This window comes from Pangasianodon hypophthalmus, chromosome 4, assembly GCF_027358585.1.
Source record: "Pangasianodon hypophthalmus isolate fPanHyp1 chromosome 4, fPanHyp1.pri, whole genome shotgun sequence".
NCBI lineage: Eukaryota > Metazoa > Chordata > Actinopteri > Siluriformes > Pangasiidae > Pangasianodon > Pangasianodon hypophthalmus.
Genome location: NC_069713.1, coordinates 552042 through 575692, shown reverse-complemented (window position 1 = coordinate 575692; position 23651 = coordinate 552042). Strand labels below are relative to the sequence as shown.

The window sequence follows — 23651 nt, the reverse complement described above, 5'->3', positions numbered from 1 at the left end:
CTCTTGATCAGTTTTCCGTTCACTCTCTTTAAGTACGCGCTGATACTCTTCATGAATATTTTCGAATTCTTCCAATGACTCTCTATACTTCAGTAGACTTTCTTTAACTTCATTAAGATTTGAATCATCCTTCATTAATTCCTTTATTATATTCATCCTTCTTGTAAGCTGTCCAAGTTTAGTTTTTCTACTGTTACATAAAGCACTTTCACTGGCGTTTTCTATCTCATCTTCCAAATCCGCTTGCACAGGTGTGCCTTCAGCGTTTTCCGTGTCAAACATCTTATCAGAAATCAGGAAAAGAGAAAAAAAAAAAAAGCTTATATAGCTCTCGAAGCAGTATGGCTTTACGTTAAGAACTCGCGAAAAAATAAATCACCTTTTAAATATCGTTTTTAACCAAACTGTGCACATAAAAGCAGCGCTTAAAACCAATTCTTTTAAAGTTGTTTTTACTTAACCATGGTAAAAATACGATTAAAAAAAAAACAGTCCAAGATTCAAACAAAATTATTATCTAACGAATTCATACGATCCTTGGGCCATTTATCCTTTCTTTCCTAGTGTTTAAACAACTTAAAAGTAGAAGCGGCCTACCGCAACCTCGTGTTTTTTACTTGTATGCGGCATCAGCCTTTCCTTTGTTCCTTTGCAGCCTTCCGGTGCATTTGAGAACGTCAATGCAAGTAATCCACCATGTTTCCAAGATCCAAAGGCTAGCTTTTTGACGAATGTTGTGACAATTTATCCATAGTCCTATTAGTTCCTTTTGTTTGCCAAAAGGATTGACGCTTGTGTCTGGTTCCGAATAAATTGATCCAAGAGAGGTTTGCCAAAAAAGACTAGTGTTTTTTTTTTATTAAAGTAAAAATTGTATATTACAGCTCCTTGTTGAAATAAACAAAAATTAGCTTAAGGTAGAACAGCCAAACAAGCCCAAGCCCAAGCCGAAACCCAAGCCGCAAGCAAGGTCCCAAGGTCAAAAAGCTGTGCGCTCCCAGTCAGCCACACCTCCACCAGGTCCCCTTCCTATTTATTGGCATTCTCATAAAAAAGGCAGATTAGAATAAAGAACAAAACAAAAATAAAGAAATGGCTCCTACACCTTCTATTAAGAAACAAACCTGAGTTACAGGAGAGTGTTACTGCGTCATCAAATATAAGAGCCAATCAGGTTCCATATACAAATACAGGCCAAACAGCAGCAGTGTACCAGTCACCAGGGGAAAGGGGGTGGAGCCTGTCGGGATGGAGGCTTTTAGATTTATTCTGTTTATTTACTCTGGATTTAGTGATGAGGCTGAAAGTGTCAGTACTTTTAGTTTTTTTTCTCATTTGTTAGCATATATGTTTAGAAATCATTTCAGTAAATAAAAAATAAAAACACTTCAAAATGTATTCATGTAAAATATCTTGATCTTGATCTTTACTGATATTTTTTTCTTTTTATTTTATGCTGCTATTTAATCAGTTGTGATTATAAAGGAAAGAGAAAAGCGTATAATAACATTTAGTGAAATGTAAAACAGCAATATTGTTTAAAATGTACGTATACAGATCATATATGATATAAAACATGAATTATAGACTCCTGAGTGAGAGACGTTAGTGTGACATCAGCTGCACCTCCTGGTTGCAGAAACAATGCAGGAGACTATAATGATTTAAGAGCTGAGCCAGAATTTGTTTTCTAAAACGTTGAGTTGTGCTTTTGAGCGTCAGAATCGGAAATGTGATTATAAACGCATTAGTTTTCACTGTGTTACTATCAAATAATCAACAATTTAACAGGCTTAGCTTGCTAGTTAGCTAAAATAACTAATTTACATTGCTTTAATAAACCTACATAGCTTGCCTAAAATCTACATGAAGAAACTAGTTAGCTGAGGCTAGATACCTGGATCACGTTCCTCCTGAGGAGTTAATTATAAAGGACATATTTAACCAGCTTAAAGTGAACTCACTAACTTTGTTCAGCTAACAGATGAGTTCATGGAGCTTTCCGTGCCATGACGACATCCTGGATGTTGCAATCATCAGTAGACCTGTAAGCCTTTGTGTTCTCTCTAGTATAAACGCTGGGAGTTTCTATGAGGTGTGTGTGTGTGTGTGTGTGTGTGTGTGTGTGTGTGTGTGTGTGTGTGTAGGATAAAGTCAGTAAAGCTATGAGGTGTGTGTGTGTGCATCTGGTCGCTGCAGGCTAGAGCACCACTTAGCATCATTTAGCCCCTGACAGGATGCCGAGCCGTAAGGATCTTCTAGAGTTCCACTGTTAGTTTAGCTGAACAGCACTCACTGTCCTTTAGTGCTAATCCATAATAACAACTGAAGAACATTTTAGCGAACATCAGTCTGATTCTTGAAGGAATCTGTAGTTCTCTTATGACAGGTTCTGGTCTCTTATGGTTTTCTTGCAACCAGGTCACATGTGCATATTGTTTTATTTATAAATACAAAGTGTTTTATAGGAAGGCTTTATACTGAAATGTGTGAAATATACACATTTTAATTTTAATTTAATCATATGTGCATGTATAGGTTTATATTTTATTCTGTTTACCTGCTTCTCTCTTTCAGTACCTGTATCAGCTGTCACTACTGTACAGGTGAAGTTTAATCAGGCTGCTGCTCTGCCCTGTGAATGGGAATGTTCTCGTGAGGCCAAATGGACTCTGCTCAGTAACCAAAGTGTTGTATTGGCTCGGTGTGATCAGACATCCTGCTGGTCACTAAAGGAGGGATTTAAAATGTCCCATGATCAGTACCTGAAGGGAGATCTCACCCTCACCATCACTGCAGCTGATTACAGTATGAGGGGTTTATACACGTGTCAGTGTGATGGCAGAGACATTAATGACGTGCGTCTCAGCATCGAGAGTAAGTGTCTTTACCTGCTCTATAGCTTATACACTCTTACTGATTTAGGTTTAATGTGTTATATCACATTTACACCCAGTTAAGATGTGGAGTGTTTTTTCTCCTCAGCCATGATATCATCAGTTCAGATAAACCCTGGTGAAGATCTGCAGCTGGATTTGCACGTATCAGAGCAAGTGGAGGTGATCTATAAGGGTGGAGATTCAGCAGATCCACATGGTGAACAGATCTGCACTGTGGATAGAAGCTCACTACGCTGTACAGCTGAATACACACTGAGAACATCACTCACTAACACAGTTCTTACACTGAGAGGAGTAAAGCTGACTGATGGGGGAGTTTACATCGTCCGTGACACAGAGAATTATGAATATTTTCATACTTACACAGTATCAGTGACAGTATCAGTGAGAGGTACGTATTCAGTGTGATTGGTGTCCGTGTGGAAACTCAGAAAATGTTTTAAATACCAAACAATAACATATAAATATAAATCTATATAAATATCCTCTTTTTCACTCATGCTAACAAAAAGGATTCTTCAAGTTAAAATCAACAAAGTTAAACTGAGTAAAGCTAACAGTGTGTGTGTGTGTGTGTGTGTGTGTAGGATAAAGTCAGTAAAGCTAACAGTGTGTGTGTGTAGAATAAAGTCAGTAAAGCTAACAGTGTGTGGGTGTGTGTGTGTGTGTAGAATAAAGTCAGTAAAGCTAACAGTGTGTGTGTGTGTAGGGTAAAGTCAGTAAAGCTAACAGTGTGTGTGTGTGTGTGGGATAAAGTCAGTAAAGCTAACAGTGTGTGTGTGTGTGTGTGTGGGATAAAGTCAGTAAAGCTAACAGTGTGTGTGTGTGTAGGATAAAGTCAGTAAAGCTAACAGTGTGTGTGTGTGTGTGTGTGTGTGTGTGTGTGTGTGTGTATAGGATAAAGTCACTAACGCTAACAGTGTGTGTGTGTATAGGATAAAGTCACTAACGCTAACAGTGTGTGTGTGTGTGTTTGAGACAGATCAGCAGGAGAGTGCTCTACCAGTGTGGGTGATTATCCCGACAGTGACAGGGCTGCTGCTTGCTTTTGTGCTGTCTGTGATAATCCAGTGCTACGAGAAGAAACTACTTCAGTTCTGCCAAAGAGATGAAGTAAGTACCAGCGACGTGCAGCTCCGTGACATCAGAGATCACATGACTGCGTGCTGTAACCAGAATAAAATCCACAGCACATCACCCTGATTAGACGCCACTCAGTCACTGCATGCACACTTCCACAAAATAAATAGAATTATCACCTATAAATTACACTTTTACTGTCAGAATAGTTCCACATTTAATTCAGTAATCTCACATGATCACTGAGAGAGAACAGTTAACTGTTTAAACATCAGATTATTAATAGTTTTAAATATTTATCTGAACACTCAGCATTACATACGATGCTCTGACTCTTTAAAACTGAATTCCTCCAGTCTCACTCTGAGAAGCAAATCCTCTACAGTCTCTTTATAAATAAAGACTTTCAACTGAATTCATCTTAATTTTATTCCTCAGCCTTTCAGGAGATGTGATGAATTTATTGAGTGTAGGTTTTGAAGTTGGTGATTAGTATTTAATAATGTGCACTTTAATGATTTTTTATACGTTTCAACTCTATTAAGTCGTACAGAGGAGCAGCAGTGGAGCAGGAAGACATCAGAGCTCGAATGGCACCATACAAATGAGGGACCTGCCAGAGAACGAAAGCATGTTGGAGCAGGAGGAGAACCTGAAGCTCAAACATAAGAATGGAGTAACAGAGGGAAGAGACTTATAACTTCATACAGCATGATTCTGGAGCAAGGAGAGAGCTGAACTCAGATAGGAAGACGGGAATAAATGATTTCTCCATCCCTTTGTTCTTCACAACACCAAAAGAATACGACCTGACTACAGAATCTGCTGGAATCCTCCCTCATACTGTTTGTCAGTTCTAGACCTGACTACTGCAAGTCTTTTTTTTAATCCCTTTATCTGTTACATATCCTCATCAGATCTTTTTATAGGCTTCTCCTGTCATATATTACCTTTGGAGATGATTTCACTGAGCACCACATCATGTACGAAGCCTGGTTTAGATCTCCACAAATGATGTTGGAGCAGTAAGACAACCTGAAGCTCAAACATAAGAATGGAGTAACAGAGGGAAGAGATTTATAACATCATGCAGCATGTTTTTCCCCACCTGCAAGATGTTCAGTGCACATGAGAAGAAGTAGAAGAATAACATACTCTAAGTGTAGTCTTTTGAGAGGGTTATCTGTAGCATCATTACTAGAGATTGTGAGGGAGGATCTAAGCACACAGAACAGTGTTAGCATAGATATGCTAGGTGCTGTGATTAGCGTGCACACAAAGCTATTGATGAACATGCAGCAGTGAATTGAGCCTGCATAGAAGTCTACTTCCGTTCCTCTCGCACTCATCAGTGACGCACAGTCGCACTTTGTTATTGCTCGCTCGCAGGGCTACACTCTGCTCATGATTCAACTAGATATTTGAGATTTTGGGGCCAGAATTCAGACACACACATGTTCCCACTGCTATGATTAGCTAGATATAAAATACCAAAGTGCTAATTTAGGTACTTCCTGAAGAAGAAGGTGTTTATGGAGGTGCCAGGACAGAGGAGAGTCTTGATGCAGGTCTTCCTTGTACCCTGAGAGATGGAGAGAGCAGGCGAGCAGTGCTAGAGGATCAGAGGGAGCGTGGTGCAGTGTGAGGTGTGATAAGTGCTTTGAGGTAGCTGGATGCTGGTCTGTTTTTGGCTTTGTAGGTGAGCATCAGTGTTTTAAATCTGATGCAGCAGCTACAGGAAGCCAGTGGAGGGAGCCTAGCATTAATTTAATTAATTTAATTAATTGACAAGCAGAATGTTTAAACAGACTGGCATGAAAATGGCCATTTCATTAAGAGTCAGAAATGGTAGTGTAGTGTAGCTGTATGTACAATAGACTTGTTCACTGTTAGCTTTTACTTGAATGCTATGTTTTTATGTACAATATAAATTCTATGTTTTGTGTTTGTCACAGAAGACATTTTGTACATTGATAATAAAATTTGTATTTTATATTACATTCGTGTTCATATTTTATTTTGTAATACAGATAAATGTAATGTGAAACTTGTTTTGAATAAACTGTGGTTCTGACAGATTTTCTCCGAGACAGTGAGGACGTGTGGTTATGAGGAAGTGTTGGATATGAAACCTGGTGGATGTGTCTCTGATCTAGAAACTGGAGTGTGTGTGTGTGTGTGTGTGTGTGTGTGTGTGTGTGTGTACAGGGTTTTACAGTAACTACCAAGCCCTTGGGAGGGAAAAGCTCCTGCTACTCTTATTTTTAGTTAAGATGTAGAAACTAGAAAAGTTTACATACACACTTTTTTCTCCTACATTAGGAAGAAAGAAAGTTATGAGGAGAAAGTAATAATAAAGTGTGTGTATTATTGTGTGTAAAGCTTTCTTGTGTGTGCATCTTAACTAAAGCAGGTGAGCAGGAGGTTTTATCCACCAGAGTACTCGGTGGTAAAATACTGAGTAAGACCCTTAACCCTCTGTTAAAATTACTGTGCTGTAAATATACAGTGATTTCTTTTTATATGGCAGTTTGCAAAGTTTTTCTGCTGTGTATAAAATGTATTATTTTATATAAAATAACTGAGCTAATGATCTAACTGAAATCTGAGATGTGCTAACTGAGCTTATCTGAGGTAAACTCTGTGATAACTGAAATCTGAGATGTGCTAACTGAGCTTATCTGAGGTAAACTCTGTGATAACTGAAATCTGAGATGTGCTAACTGAGCTTATCTGAGGTAAACTGAGGTAACTGAAATCTGAGACGTGCTAACTGAGCTTATCTGAGGTAAACTGAGGTAACTGAAATCTGAGATGTGCTAACTGAGCTAATCTGAGGTAAACTCTGAGGTAACTGAAAACTGAGATGTGCTAACTGAGCTTATCTGAGGTAAACTCTGTGATAACTGAAATCTGAGATGTGCTAACTGAGCTAATCTGAGGTAAACTCTGAGGTAACTGAAATCTGAGATGTGCTAACTGAGCTAATCTGGGGTAAACTCTGAGGTAACTGAAATCTGAGACGTGCTAACTGAGCTAATCTGGGGTAAACTCTGAGGTAACTGAAATCTGAGACGTGCTAACTGAGCTAATCTGGGGTAAACTCTGAGCTAATCTGAGGTAACTGAGCTAATCTCAGCCAAGAGGAACCTCTGTCAAACATACTGATCTAGGCCGCTGGCCAAGACCAGATGGCTCACCCAACACCATGGCAAAACTGATAACTACAGAAATGGGGGGGCGGCTTTTTGATCGTTTAACAGGGACCATAGTGTTCGTGTGTGTGTATCAGTAACAGCAGGTATGTCATGTTTGGTATGTGTGTGATCACTATTGAATTTCCTAAGGGTTGGTATAATGTAAAGTTGAGTATGATGTATTACATGCATGTTACCAAATTCCTTAACAAAGTTCTAACCTAATCTTATGACTCTGCAAGTGTCTCATCCAAAACACCTGTGCAAGAGTCCATCAACATCTTCAGAGGGCTTTTATCAACATCTTCAAGGAGTTCTCTTCAACTAACAGCTCAAGAGAGTCTCCATCCACATCTGAAGGAAGTCTCATCAACCAAGAGCTTTAGACGTTCATCACGAGGAGATCACGCTTGCTCCGAGACTCCGCATCCAGACTGGTTCCTGCAAAGCTTCCAACTCTAGCCTTCACACCGTTGTGAACCATTCATCAGAGTTTTGCAACCCGCCTACGAGACTCTGCCGGGTTCGTGCCTCACTCTGTTTATCTTCCTCATTGGTCTTTCGAGACGCTACCTAAGGCCAACCAGACCGCCGACCAATCAACATCGCCGGAAACTCCTTCCAAACAGCAACGCAACGAGGGAATCCCTGGCAACACAAACGGAAGTATAGTACCTCCAGATTCTTGCTGAACTGGTGCATTTAATACAAGTTTAAAGCCCTTCTAAACGAAGCGAATGGTAAATCAAACTCATAAGTTGATGGTTCGTTCAGGTCATGGTCTGAGAAACTTCTAGAATCTCGGAATTTCATTCACTCTCTTTTCAAAGCCATTTTCACCCCTGTTTACGTGTGTGTGTGTGTGTGTTAGATTAGTTTCTGTGTTTTAGAATAGTAATAAAGTCTCGTCTGATTTTATATAGTGAAACACTGAAAGAGCTAAATTTCCTTACACAACAGTCAGAACTCTTTTGAACCTCCACAATCAGTGGGAGACTGTAACTGAGCTAAGGGCCATGCAGACAATCCAGTCCATTCAGAATGCAGCAACACTTGGACCTGACACAATTTCAGCAATCCCTCTCGAGGAGATCTGACAGGGCCAAGAATCAGATCCAGCAATCTCAAAAATAATACCCTATCTGGGTCAGAAGAAAAGACCATCAAGACGAGAGATGGCCGGAATGGATGCCAGGGTTCTAGTTTTTCTTAAGCAATGGGATCGACTGAAGGTTCAAGATGGAGTAGTCTATCGTGTCTCCAAAGATCCTTTAAGCAATCACAAGAGGTTCCAACTTGTACTTCCTTCTAGTCTTAGGGCTAAAGCCTTAACTGGTGTGCACGATCTTGCTGGACATCAGGGACAGTCAAGAACTCTCCAGCTAACTCGACAACACTTTTTCTGGCCTACAATGGATCGTGACATAAGGGAGTATGTCAAGTGTTGTCAGAGATGTATATTGGCCAAAACACCAGAGCCATCTGCTCGAGCCCCACTTGAGAACATCAGGACTTCAGCCCCCATGGAGTTAGTGTGTTTGGACTTTTGGAGTGCCGAGGACAGCAAGCAACGTTCTGTAGATGTATTAGTCGTGACGGATCACTTTACAAAGTTGGTCCATGCCTTCCCGTGTGTAAACCAGAAAGCAAAACAAATTGCGAAGAAGCTGTGGGATCATGTCTTCTGCATCTATGGTTTGCCAACACGCATGTGCCAACACGATGGGGAATGGTGGAACCGAGTGGTTCAATCGGACCTTGGGCAGCATGCTTCGTTCTCTGCCTCTTAAGGAGAAACACAAGTGGCCCGAGCAGATACAGACTCTGACATTTGCATATAAGGCCACAGCACATGAGACCACTGGTTACGCCCCATTCCAGTTAATGTTTGGTCGCATTCCAAAGCTACCTGTCGATGTCGTCTTTGGGCAGGTGTTGCATGACCCTGTGATTGTTGACCATGGCAGTTTTGCGAAAACACTTATGTCTTACCTTTATGAAGCAGCACACACTGCTTAGAAACACACTGAGAAAGAACAGAAAAAGCAGGCTAAGGGTTATAATCGGAAGGTCAAGGGCACATGTTTGAACATTGGAGACAGAGTGCTCCTTGCAAACAAGAGTGAAAGAGGAAAGAAAAAGCTTGCCGATAAGTGGGACCCAACTGGCTATACTGTAAAGGATCGAAACCTTCAAACAAACGTATACAAACTGATTGACGAGGAAGGCAAATCAAAAGTAGTGCATCGAAATTTGATTCTGGAGATCAGCTTTCTACTTATTGAACCACCTCAAGATGACAAGGACATCCAGTCTAATGCTGAGAACATGGAGACTGAGTCTTGTGTGTCTGAGTTGTCTGATTCATCGAAAGAGGAGGGTTCTGATGATAGAACAAGGGCATGGGTGCTTGATGGACAGGACGGAATTGAGGGTCAAGGGCCTGTGGGTGGTGATGATTTGGAATCTGATCATTCAATCCAAAGTCGAAGAAGTGTCTGTGAACAAGATCCCAGTGAGAACGAGGTCGCTGGGGGTTATTCTGATGAAGTAACCGGTAATACGACTGAATCTCTTGCTAATAACTCTAACTCACAAACACAACCTGTGAATGACCTTCATGCTAACAGTATTCCTGATACACAAGCACACATTCCCACTGACACACAGGGTGTTAGGACCCGTGCGGGAAGGGTGGTCAAAAAAGTTAGCCGTTTGATTGAGTCCATGACACAGAGGCCATTTTACATTCAGAAAGTGGGTCCGTCCTTACCAAAGAGATCGGGATCAATTCTTTCTTTATTTTAAAAATATATTTTATTTTTCTATCACAATACTGTGAAAGGGTATGTGTGATGTATGAATTTTATTAAGTGTAGACCAGATTATTGTATGTTGTACAAGGCAGCATACCGTTCTGAGAATGTCTAAGACTTGATCAACCTTGGACTTTTCTTAACCTATCAAGTAGGTAACTTACCATGTTGAACTGCAAATGAGACTCGTTGAAATTCTGGTTCTGTTGGATCAATTTTTGTGTCATTTTGGTCAGGATATTAGTGAAATTCAGGGGGGGCGAATGTGACGGATGTTAATAAGAGTGTGTACTCACGATCTAAATTAATGTATTTCACTAATGATCCTTCCTTTCAATTTTCATGTATTTGCTTTATATTAGTTTGTTCACGAAAACGTTATAATTTAGTTTTGTATTTTATTTGTGTCATTTTGGGAAAAGAGTTTTATATTCATTTTACGTCGTGACGTCATTTCTGTTCAGCCCGCGCTGCGTCCTTAGACCGCGTTGAGCAGTTAGCGGTGCTGCTTCAATATAAGTTTGTAAGAGTTACCAGAAGTTTTATTAAGTACTTAACACGCAAAAATATTATTGTTGAGAGTGTTATAAATGTAATAGGAATCGTTTTATGCGTGGATGGATGAGATTTAATCATTTATTACTGAGTACAGCGGTTTGAGTGTATGTATGTGCGTTAGCAGAATACGGTGATTTTAGCTAACCAATTAACCAATTAACCAATTAACTGGTGTTTAATCTGTCCAGGTGGAAAAATCACAGAACGAAATCATTTCCCATTGTTATACTCTCTTTCTATTCCATCCAGCATCCGCATGCTCCATGGTAATAAACCCTCCATCAGCAGCAGTTCCCGTGATCCATCTCTTCATTTGTAACACAACGCAGACCGTAACAGTGTCAGTGTGGGGCCGGTTACATTCACTCTAAATCCAGTGTTTTTTTATTATTATTTGTGACTGTTTAATTAATGTGTGGCCATATTTAAAATTTTAGTAATACAGAGTGGAACTCGTTATACACTTGTTTTTAAAACTCTTCAGAATGAAGTTCCAGTTTGCATTTATAGCAGAGTGCTGCAGGTTAAAGGCGTCTCCTGATTGGTTCCCTGGTTGCTAAGGGACACAGTTTCCCTAGTAACGTAGACTTTTTTTTTAAAATCTAAATTTAACGTGGCAGTAAAATAACGCTATTAGCACACCTGTATCGAAATATTTATAAAGTGTAAACAGGTATAAATTACCTCAGGTTATCGTTAACATTATGATTAAAGATTCACACAAAGCATGTGTTCGTTATAAACTGTGTAACTGAGGGATACAGTGTGGATTTAATGTGTAATGTCACAGACAGGCCAGTAGGGGTCAGTGTTGTCTTTAATTTACCTGCTGCTGAGGTCTTTATTCTGGAGTTCAGTAGATAAACACGACTACACTGAGGAGAGACATGTAGCTACTGTAAATGGCAATAAAGTGAACTGTTAAAGTGTTATTTAAATAAAACATGCATTAGTGACTACAGAGAGATATTTCATTAAATAAATAACAAATAATAAGCCATAAAGAAAGAGAATATTTATATGGAACAAGAAGTGATGAAGAAGTGATATTAATATCTGAAAGGAATAAACTGTAAGACTGGCAGCTGAAGTCACTGGAGTCTGAACCACACAGATCATTACACATCAGGAGTAACGGTACCGACGCGCACCACGCGGGACTATACGGGAGTAACGGAACCGACGCGCACCACGCGGGACTATACGGGAGTAACGGTACCGACGCGCACCACGCGGGACTATACGGGAGTAACGGTACCGAGGCGCACCACGCGGGACTATACGGGAGTAACGGTACCGACGCGCACCACGCGGGACTATACGGGAGTAACGGAACCGACGCGCACCACGCGGGACTATACGGGAGTAACGGTACCGACGCGCACCACGCAGGACTATACAGGAGTAACGGTACCGACGCGCACCACGCAAGACTATACGGGAGTAACGGTACCGACGCGCACCACGCAGGACTATACAGGAGTAACGGTACCGACGCGCACCACGCAGGACTATACGGGAGTAACGGTACCGACGCGCACCACGCAAGACTATACGGGAGTAACGGAACCGACGCGCACCACGCGGGACTATACGGGAGTAACGGTACCGACGCGCACCACGCAAGACTATACAGGAGTAATCCAGAGGCTGCCCTCATAATTTGTTCGTTATATTTACTAAACATTCAACATTTAGCAGAATAAACTGAATTTTGGGAAACACTGAGTACAGTTTTATGTTTGCGACAGTGTGATAACGGCAAACAGTCTGATTTTGGCATCTGATGATGGCTTTAATTTAATATAAGATCACATGACCATTTAGCTACTAGTTAAACTCAGAAAATGTTCTAAATACCAAACAATAACTTATAAATATAAATCCATATAAATGTCAGTGATTACAGAAATCTAATAGTATAATAGGGCTTCCTGACGGTGTCCAGTAAAATCAGAGAATTCAAAACATTCTACATTCACAAATAATATATTTTTAAATATAATTTCAAATATTTAAAAACCTCTTTAAACTAAATAATCCAAAGCTGATGCTATTGCCCCCAGTGAAATTCATAATTTTTGTTCTGAACTGTGCACTTTAGATATGTTTGTTGGTCACAGCAGGAGGAAATTACATCAAATGACAGGAAATGATTAAAGGATCCATAATAACTGCATCCAGGCTACTGGGACATGAGAAGCATTAAAGCATAACAGCAGCCTCATGAGTTTATTTATAGATGTGTTTAGGTAGGAGACTGCTTCAGGTGAGAGACTGCTACAGGTAGGAGACTGCTACAGGTAGGAGACTGCTTCAGGTAGGAGACTGCTTCAGGTGAGAGACTGCTTCAGGTAGGAGACTGCTTCAGGTGGGAGACTGCTTCAGGTGAGAGACTGCTTCAGGTAGGAGACTGCTTCAGGTGGGAGACTGCTTCAGGTAGGAGACTGCTTCAGGTGAGAGACTGCTTCAGGTAGGAGACTGCTTCAGGTGGGAGACTGCTTCAGGTAGGAGACTGCTTCAGGTGAGAGACTGCTACAGGTAGGAGACTGCTTCAGGTGAGAGACTGCTTCGGGTAGGAGACTGCTTCAGGTGAGAGACTGCTTCGGGTGGGAGACTGCTTCAGGTGAGAGACGGCTGCAGGTGAGAGACTGCTTCGGGTGGGAGACTGCTTCAGGTGAGAGACGGCTGCAGGTGGGAGACTGCTTCAGGTGAGAGACTGCTTCAGGTAGGATACTGCTACAGGTGAGAGACTGCTTCAGGTGAGAGATGGCTTCAGGTAGGAGACTGCTTCAGGTGAGAGACTGCTTCAGGTGGGAGACTGCTACAGGTACGAGAATGCTTCAGGTAGGAGACTGCTGCAGGTGGGAGACTGCTTCAGGTGGGAGACTGCTTCAGGTCGGAGACTGCTGCAGGTGAGAGACTGCTTCAGGTAGGAGACTGCTTCAGGTGGGAGACTGCTGCAGGTGAGAGACTGCTTCAGGTAGGAGACTGCTGCAGGTGAGAGACTGCTTCAGGTGGGAGACTGCTACAGGTACGAGAATGCTTCAGGCAGGAGACTGCTGCAGGTGGGAGACTGCTTCAGGTGGGAGACTGCTACAGGTACGAGAATGCTTCAGGTGGGAGACTGCTACAGGTACGAGAATGCTTCAGGTCGGAGACTGCTGCAGGTGAGAGACTGCTTCAGGTAGGAGACTGCTTCAGGTCGGAGACTGCTGCAGGTGAGAGACTGCTTCAGGTAGGAGACTGCTTCAGGTGGGAGACTGCTGCAGGTGAGAGACTGCTTCAGGTAGGAGACTGCTGCAGGTGAGAGACTGCTTCAGGTAGGAGACTCCTTCAGGTCAGAGACTGCTGCAGGTGAGAGACTGCTTCAGGTGGTGAGCTAACATCACTGGTCTACAAATTTTGGGAAATTATCGACCTCTGAGATAAAATGTGCTAATGTTTACATATTTTGATTAGATGAATTAGAAAACAGGTGATAAAGGTGCTGGTTGGCTAAAGTTTTCAAGATATTTCACGATAAACATTTATAAATATCTATACACAGGCGAGTATATTTGCCTACAAGGGAGGGGAGTGTCTGATGATCATGATGCCTCGTAACTTCACGACAAAGAACGGTAGAACAATGAAAATGGTACCATATGAAAGTTTATAAATTTATCTTCACTGTGAGACTAAAGATTATTATCTAACTGTAATTTATTGGTCTTTTATTGCAGAGTACATTTGTCTTGGCCAGATCTACGCATCATACAGTTACATTTGGTGGCTTGTGAAAGTGTCATTGCCTAACATTTCCAAGGAACAGTCGCGTGATATTTTCCCTCAGAAACCAAGATGCCTCGAAACTGTGTAAACAACGCTTAATCGTTTAATCTGACGTTAGAGCTAGTATTCTGTAATTATCTGATATTCACATTATATTTCGTAAGCTTTAAAACTGTATAATTTTGAGGTTGTATCTTAATAGTCTGGGAAGCTGCACAACAATGGGACCAACCCCCCCACAATTGTGCAATTTATCTAGTCTCAGTCTGGAGTCCTGGTCTTTAGAGGGACAGTTTAGAAGGTAACAGCAGGAGGAAATGACAGAAAATTATTAAAATGCTTAAAATGTCAAAATGATATAAATACAGTTGTATAGTTTTAGTGTGTAGTGTAGTTCTGTCATGATCTACTGTTAATAACATCTGTAACAACATGGATAACACAACACTCATTATTACATATTATACACTGTGTGTGTGTGTGTGTGTTTGATCAGCAGGAGAGAGCGCTACCAGTGTGAGGGAGTGTCCTGATAGTGGCAGGGCTGCTGCTGCTTGTTGTGCTGCTTGTGATAATCCTGCAGCAGTGCCAAAGAGATGAAGTAAGTACCAGCGACGTGCAGCTCCGTGACATCAGAGATCACATGACTGTGTGCTGTAACCAGAATAAAATCCACAGCACATCACCCTGATTAGACGCCACTCAGTCACTGCATGCACACTTCTACAAAATAAATAGAATTATCACCTATAAATTACACTTTTACTGTCAGAATAGTTCCACGTTTAATTCAGTAATCTCACATGATCACTGAGAGAGAACAGTTAACTGTTTAAACATCAGATTATTAATAGTTTTAAATATTTATCTGAACACTCAGCATTACATACGATGCTCTGACTCTTTAAAACTGAATTCCTCCAGTCTCACTCTGAGAAGCAAATCCTCTACAGTCTCTTTATAAATAAAGACTTTCAACTGAATTCATCTTAATTTTATTCCTCAGCCTTTCAGGAGATGTGATGAATTTATTGAGTGTAGGTTTTGAAGTTGGTGATTAGTATTTAATAATGTGCACTTTAATTATTTTTTATACGTTTCATCTCTGTTAACTCATACAGAGGAGCAGCAGTGGAGCAGGAAGAGATCAGAGCTGGAATGGTACCTCAGAAATGACTAACCTACGAGAGATCCAAATGATGTTGGAGCAGGGGGAGAACCTGAAGCTCAAACCTAAGAATGGAGTAACAGAGAGAAGAGATTTATAACTTCATACAACATGTTTGGATTATTTACTGTTCTGCTGAATTATTATTTTTTGTTTTGCATCGTTGTTTCTGCTCTGACTTTCTTCAGAAGTGTTCAGGTTTGTGAACCCTGCAAGCTCATGTCACTCTCTCAAAACTAGCCTGTACTGACTGAAATGTCTTTCTGAAAATAAATTCATCAGACCTTCTCTTTGTGGATTCGACATGCCATCTTTAATAAATCATAATCCTAAAACTTGTCTCTTGAAGACTTGGCATTTTTAAATGAATGTATTGAGTGAATGAAACAATGACTTACTCATAATATCTAAAAAAGACTCTCACTGGCGCCACCTACTGGTGTAATGATGTAACTTACGGAAAGGGTCACTGAATGAATCTGAACGAGTCATTTTGGTGAAAGGAATCAAAAGATTGGGAGGGTTACGATTGCGGGGGTTTGTTGCTGAATTATTTTCTATTTTGCGTCGTTGTGTATCGCTGTAGTTTAGGATTGTGGGGGTTTGTTGCTGAATTATTTTCTATTTTGCATCGTCGTGTATCGCTGTAGTTTAGGATTGTGGGGGTTTGTTGCTGGTTCTGGTTGCTTTTGACTGCAGGTTCAGCAGCAGGTTCGTGTTCGGCAGATGTTTGTTTTGTCTCCTTTGCTCTGAAGTTTGAAGAAAACACAAAGAGAAGGGAAATAGGACATTACTCCATCGTTACCTGAAGAACAGGTAAGCAGTTGTGATTTTAGTAGCACCTCGGTGTGTTGTTGGTCTTAAACTGGATTTTTAAATGAATGAGGATCTGTCTTCATGTAAATTAGGTTTAATGTTGTTTTGCATCGATGTCAGTGTTGATTTACAGAAAAGTTCACTTTCTCTTTTCGGAACCACTCAGAAACACGAAAACACACCTCCCATCTCCCCATGCAGGTACAGGTGTATTTATTAACACCTAAAGATAGATTATCATTCTGTCCTGTAGTGTAGCATGTATAGAGCTACACCAAAACAATACCGCAACTATTCTCCAACTCAGTACATCCTGCTTTCACTGTTTCTCACATTCCCACAAATGAATAATTAAAAAACGAAATATTACAAGTCATGTGATGAGACCAGCAGCAGAGTGTAATGTAAAGAGTTCCCATACTTTCTGTTGTAGCATTTTCCATTGTTTCCATAAAGTGTGTTTAGTCTAAATGAAGTGCTGTAGCACCACAGAGTGAGAACATCTCATAGCTGCACAGCTACGAGTGTGAGGTGTGTGTGTATAAGCTGTGTATAAGTCAGGGTTCCATCTCTCCTGTTCATGTCTTCCTTTGCTCTTAGCCCTTTCCACTGATGTTTAAGTACCTGGTTAATGCCACACCTGTGTGTGTGTGTGTGTGTGTGTGTGAGAGAGAGAGAGAGAGAGAGAGTTGGGGTCCTGTCTCTACTCTCCATTGTTCTTAAGCTTACCCACTGAAGTTATTGTTTTTAGGTACCTGGTTAATTCCTCACCTGTTCTCACTTGTGCAGTGCTGATGATGTTGTCATGCCTAAGCCATGTGCTGCTCTTGCTCACCTTCGCATCCATCACAGGTGAGTGTGATTTCACTCTTACTGCTCACACTGAGTGTGTCTACTTCCTCTTCAAATCTTCCCATTCTCTGAAAATGATGTTTTAGACAGAATTGATTGTAAGTATTAATTTGAGATGTCAGATAGTCAGAAGGTAAAAATTCTTAATGCAGTAGTTTTGCTCTTTTATTTTATAAAACTAGATGAGATACCGTTTACTGTCACTGTACAAGTATAGTGTAGTTGTTGTAGCAGTATTTACAGTGGAAATGTGGAAAGATGACCAAAATAAATAATAGTCTGTAAATGTAGGTGTAGTATAAAGTACTGCACAGAATGATACTTCACTGTTACACCACAGCCCGGTTCATTCTCGTATCTGATTGGTCAGCATTATTTCTGTAGAACAGCAAGGCTTGGACAGTAGGTCCAGCTGTAACATGAACGACAGGTCCTGTTCTTTCTCAGTTAATGCACTCATTCTAACACATTATCGTTTCTATAGTAACAGCTCATACACATGGACTTGTACAGCAGATGCTCCACATAATGTGAGACTAATAATAAGCAGATTTAAAAGTGTGTTGTTTAACAAAGTAAAACGTGTATAATTGTTGATGTGGTGTGTTTTGAGAGTGAGGGAGCGAGAGAAAGCATAAAGGAGAGGCTGGTGAGGGAACGACTGTTTATCACAGCTATAACAGCTAATCAGCAACATTACATCTAACTATAAAGCATTAAAATGTGTGACGTGTCATTCATTAATAAATTAAACAGTGTAATCTTTGGCAAATCTCTGTGGTTTAAGCGGAATAACTGTACAAGTACACTGAGAAATAATTTGGAGCAAGTCAGTACATGCATTTAAAAGCTTTCTCAGACTCTCTGTTTGTGGTCCGCTGGTTAAAAAGTCCAGAATCCAGTTGCACAGGTGTGCACTGAGGACAAGAGTATGTAGTTTGGAGGCTAGCTTGCTAGGGGTGATTGGGTTGAAGGCATAGCTATAACTGATAAATAGCATTCTGACACTATATGGCCAAAAGTATGTGCACCCCTGACCATCAGACCCATATGTGCTTGTTGAAACATCTCATTCCAGATTTATTCCCGTGTGTTTGCTGTTATAATGAGCTCCACTCTTCTGGGACGCTTTCCACTAGATGTTGGAGCGTGGCTGTGGGGATTTGTGTTCATTCAGCTACAAGAGCATTAGTGAGGTCAGGCGCTGATGTTGGGATGTCGAGGAGGTCTGGGGTTCAGTCGGTGTTCCAGTTCATCCCAAAGGTGCTGAGGTGTTTAAACACAAGGATCTGAGGCTGTATCTGTGCAGCTCTTTGATGTATTGTGATGAAAGTTTATATGTGCCATTGTAAACATACATGCTCATAGCTTCTCTGAATTTCATCCAGTGGCCATAAATCTCACCTCTTTTGTTTGCTTAAGTCCTACAGAAACCAGTGATATACATTTTTCCACAGTAGGCCATTTTGTCTGTCTGCCATTTTGAGTCATGTCAAAAACCTAATTTTTTGGAGTCCTCTCAGACCACTTATCCAATCTTCACCAAATTTCACATAGATCATCATCAGAGCATGCTGGCAAAAAACCTTTTTGATATCTCGAACTATTTCCATATAACACAATGCCATAGTTGACATAAGCGCGATATAGTGTTTTATGCAACATCTTGGCAACTCTACTGCCTATTGCACTGAAACTTAATGTGTAAAATCATGACCATGCTCCGATGCTTGCTTAGCTCCTTACTTTGCCTCTGCTGTGCTTGACCCCGTAATTGCTTCTTGGAGCTATATTTCTTTTATTTGACTTTTTTTAAAATCTCATTTAATTTGTCTTTTTTTCATTTTTTATATTTTGTCAAAATGATGTACAGCACTTTGGCAGACCCTCTTTGTCATTTAAATGTGCTATATAAATAAAGGTGACTTGACTTAATGCCACAGCTTACAAAGGCATGCTAAACAGTTGTGTGCTGAGTAAAAAAAGAGGAAGGCCTGCAGCAGACAACTTGGTGACATGGTTTGGGGAAGGTGTGATGGTCAGGTGTCCACATATTTTTGGTCATGTATTGAAAGTGTCACGCTGTTCAAGGTGTTACAGGCCAGCAAAGGCAAGTGGAATAACGTCGTCAGTGGATCTGCTTGCCCTGTAGGCCAGCTGGTGTTGGTCCAGGGGAAAGGGGTTGTGGCTGTTTGTGTGCTAGGACAAGTCACTCAAAGCACTTCATGATTACATGGGGGAACAGAGTCATTCTGGTTCTTGACAGATGTTAGCTTTGGAACCAGAATGAGGGTTACTGACTTGAGGCAGGTGGGGCAGTGACCTGTGCTATGGAGATGTTGATGAGGTTGGTAAAGACTTCTGTCAGCTCTCCACCTTCATCTGGTCCATCACCTTTGTTTGGGTTGATGGTTGTGGCTTAAGGCCCATCTTCCTTTGTGGGAACTCAGCACAGAGTCATTCTGGTTCTTGATAGGTGTTAGCTTTGTAATCATTGTCGGACTTTATGCCTTGCTACATGTGGCGTGAGTCCTCTCTCTCTTTCTTAATCATACCCAGTCATTTTACAGAGAAACCAGAAAGTATAAACTCCTCTGTCCCAAAGATTTTCCTGTCCTGGGAAACTCTGCGAAGCAACATGACCGTTAGAAAACACTGACACAGGAGACTCCTTCCATAAATATTAAACAAATATCTCCTAACAGAAAATGTCAACATATCAACTATTATGCATTTTACTTTAACAACACATTTTACAGCTGTTTATTATTGATCTTAGATTGTGTGGCACATCCGTCATCCCTGTGTACGAGCAGTTACTATTAAATATTAGAATGAGCGCATTAATATAATCCCATCGTTCAAGTTACAGCTGGAACTACTGTCTTAGTCATACTGTTCTACAGAAATAATGCACACCTTCTGACCAATTGGATTTGATTCAAACATTCTGTGGTGTACTTTGATATATTTCACATGTATAGAGAAATAAATATGTGAATAAATTTAATCATATGTGCATGTATAGGTTTATATTTTATTCTGTTTACCTGCTTCTCTCTTTCAGTACCTGTATCAGCTGTCCCTACTGTACAGGTGAAGTTTAATCAGTCTGCTGCTCTGCCCTGTGAATGGAAATGTTCTCGTGAGGCCAAATGGACTCTGCTCAGTAATGGAGATGTTGTAGTGGCTCGGTGTGATCAGACATCCTGCTGGTCAGAAGAGGGATTTAAAATGTTCCATGATCAGTACCTGAAGGGAGATCTCACCCTCACCATCACTGCAGCTGATTACAGTATGAGGGGTTTATACACGTGTGAGTGTGATGGCACAGACATTAATGACCTGCGTCTCAGCATCGAGAGTAAGTGCCTGCTCTATAGCTTATACACTCTTACTGATTTAGGTTTAATGTGTTATATCACATTTACACCCAGTTAAGATGTTGAGTGTTTTTTCTCCTCAGCCATGATATCATCAGTTCAGATAAACGCTGGTGAAGATCTGCAGCTGGATTTGCACGTATCAGAGCGAGTGGAGGTGATCTATAAGGGTGGAGATTCAGCAGATCCACATGGTGAACAGATCTGCATTGTGGATAGAAGATCACTAAGCTGTACAGCTGAATACACACCGAGAACATCACTCACTAACACAGTTCTTACACTGAGAGGAGTAAATTCGACTGCCGGGGGAGTTTACATCGTCCGAGACACGGAGACTAATGAATATTTTCATACTTACACAGTATCAGTGACAGTATCAGTGAGAGGTACTTATTCAGTGTGATTGGTGTTAGTGTGGAAACTTCAACATTTAGCAGAATAAACTGAATTTTGGGAAACACTGAGTACAGTTTTATGTTTGCGACAGTGTGATAACGGCAAACAGTCTGATTTTGGCATCTGATGATGGCTTTAATTTAATATAAGATCACATGACCATTTAGCTACTAGTTAAAACTCAGAAAATGTTTTAAATATCAAACAATAACTTATAAATATAAATCCATATAAATGTCAGTGATTATAGAAACCTGTAAATATAAATATAATTCCATATGTTCGCTCTGAAACTTGCAGTTTGTAACAGTGCTAATAGTATAATATATACTGTGTAGGATAAAGTCAGTAAAGCTAACAGTGAGTATGTGTGTGTGTGTGTGTAGAGACAGGTAGAGTGAGTTTCTCGACAGTGCTGCTGCTGCCACCGCTGCTGCTGCTGCTTGTTGTTGCGCTGCCTGTGATGATCCTGTACCAGAGGAAACGACTTCAGTTCTACCAAAGAGATGAAGTAAGTACCAGCGACATGCAGCTCCATGACATCAGAGATCACATGACTGCGTGCTGTAACCAGAATAAAATCCACAGCACATCACCCTGATTAGACGCCACTCAGTCACTGCATGCACACTTCCACAAAATAAATAGAATTATCACCTATAAATTACACTTTTACTGTCAGAATAGTTCCACGTTTAATTCAGTAATCTCACATGATCACTGAGAGAGAACAGTTAACTGTTTAAACATCAGATTATTAATAGTTTTAAATATTTATCTGAACACTCAGCATTACATACGATGCTCTGACTCTTTAAAACTGAATTCCTCCAGTCTCACTCTGAGAAGCAAATCCTCTACAGTCTCTTTATAAATAAAGACTTTCAACTGAATTCATCTTAATTTTATTCCTCAGCCTTTCAGGAGATGTGATGAATTTATTGAGTGTAGGTTTTGAAGTTGGTGATTAGTATTTAATAATGTGCACTTCAATGATTTTTTATACGTTTCAGCCATATTAACTTGTACAGAGGAGCAGCAGTGGAGCAGGAAGACATCAGATCTGAAATGGTACCTCAGCAACGACTAACCTACGAGAGAACCGAATGATGTTGGAGCAGGAAGAGAACGAAGCTCAAACATAAGAATGGAGTAACAGAGAGAAGAGACTTATAACTTCATGCAGCATGATTCTGGAGCAAGGAGAGAGCTGAACTCAGATAGGAAGACGGGAATAAATGATTTCTCCATCCCTTTGTTCTTCACAACACCAAAAGAATATGACCTGACTACAGAATCTGCTGGAATCCTCCCTCATACTGTTTGTCAGTTCTAGACCTGACTACTGCAAGTCTTTTTTTTAATCCCTTTATCTGTTACATATCCTCATCAGATAATTCTATAGGCTTCTCCTGTCATATATTACCTTTGGAGAAGATTTCACTGAGCACCACATCATGTAAGAAGCCTGGTTTAGATCTCCACACCTGCACTCCAACTCTGGAATATCATCTGTCCTTCTCTGGGATCTGCTTCAGTCCTGGTTCCTCAGCAGTGTGATGAGCTTCCAGCTCCTCTAAGAAGGTCACATTTCCACTGCCTTGTGTAGCGTTCCCTCCTGGATCATGAATCCATTTTAATATTGGATTTCATAAAAAATGTTGTTTGCAAATATTTTGCAATATTAATTATAAAGATAATAGACTATATAGCCAAAGGTATGTAGACACATTCTTGTTGAACATATAAAAAGGTCATGGACCCTCTCCTGATAAGTTGATGACTTTTTTTTTTATTATTATTATTATTATTATTATTATTATTAAAAGGCAATTGGTATCATTACCCCTAGAATGTTCATATGTTATTATTGTACTGTATTCAAAGTAATAAGATTGGTATTATTTAAAATTATAGCTATTAGTGGTTTCTCATTTAGTAAGGTTTTTATTTTACTAGTATATAACAAAGTTAATAATAAGAACCATTGGTTCCTGGTCCTAGTCCTACTTAAATGTATGTGTTTGTGAGGGTAGAGATGTTGACACATTTCATCTGTTAGCACCAGACATGGAGATGTCTCATGATGCTATTGTACAGATAACATAAACCACTACTCTATTTTCAGTGTGTTTTATAACGTGTATGTGGAAGCGGGGGCGTGGTGAACTCATCATTCCTGTACATAGAGCACGCGGCTGTCACGTGACAAAACAATGGACGACTCGGACCAGAAACCCAGCTGAGTGGTGAACTCATCATTTCTGTTTCTCAGAATTTGTCCTTGGCTAGATTAACATTTTCCTTATTCGAAATATGAGTTTGCGTAAGTAGACGTTGTCTATTGAAAATTTTACTTTATTAATTGAATTGTATTCAAATGAATGAAATGAACGAATAAAGACTTGAATAAAGATTCGTTCACTTTGCTGACAGGTGGCAATATGCATTTAGTGTGCGATTCGCCAATAAACCAAAAGAAGGGAAAAAGACTCCAGCCCACCATGCGACATGCGCATCTAGTGCAATGGATGGCTGCAACGGCAAAGAGCACACACTGCTTCTCCTTCATCTGGTGCACTATGGTGCATATATACACGGGTGGATTTTGTATACAAATGCTCTCCCTCCACAATGTTTACTTTTAGTGGCAAGAAAACTGATTTGTTGTCAAAAGTAGAACACTAGTTGCGCCACCCCTGTTACTA

At 40.4% G+C, this 23651-nt stretch overlaps 2 protein-coding genes across 3 annotated transcripts in view; both read left to right on the top strand.

Moving 5' to 3' along the window:
- Positions 1 to 23651, top strand: part of LOC128318065 (uncharacterized) — a 147165-nt gene that overhangs the window by 66426 nt on the left and 57088 nt on the right. The gene's annotated exons all lie outside the window — the stretch shown is intronic.
- Positions 2641 to 5978, top strand: LOC117597021 (uncharacterized). Its single transcript, XM_053233036.1, has 4 exons — positions 2641 to 2877; positions 2986 to 3291; positions 3883 to 4013; positions 4526 to 5978. The coding sequence occupies exons 1-4, from the start codon at positions 2748 to 2750 to the stop codon at positions 4586 to 4588; spliced, it is 630 nt and encodes a 209-aa protein (XP_053089011.1). The 5' UTR covers positions 2641 to 2747; the 3' UTR covers positions 4589 to 5978.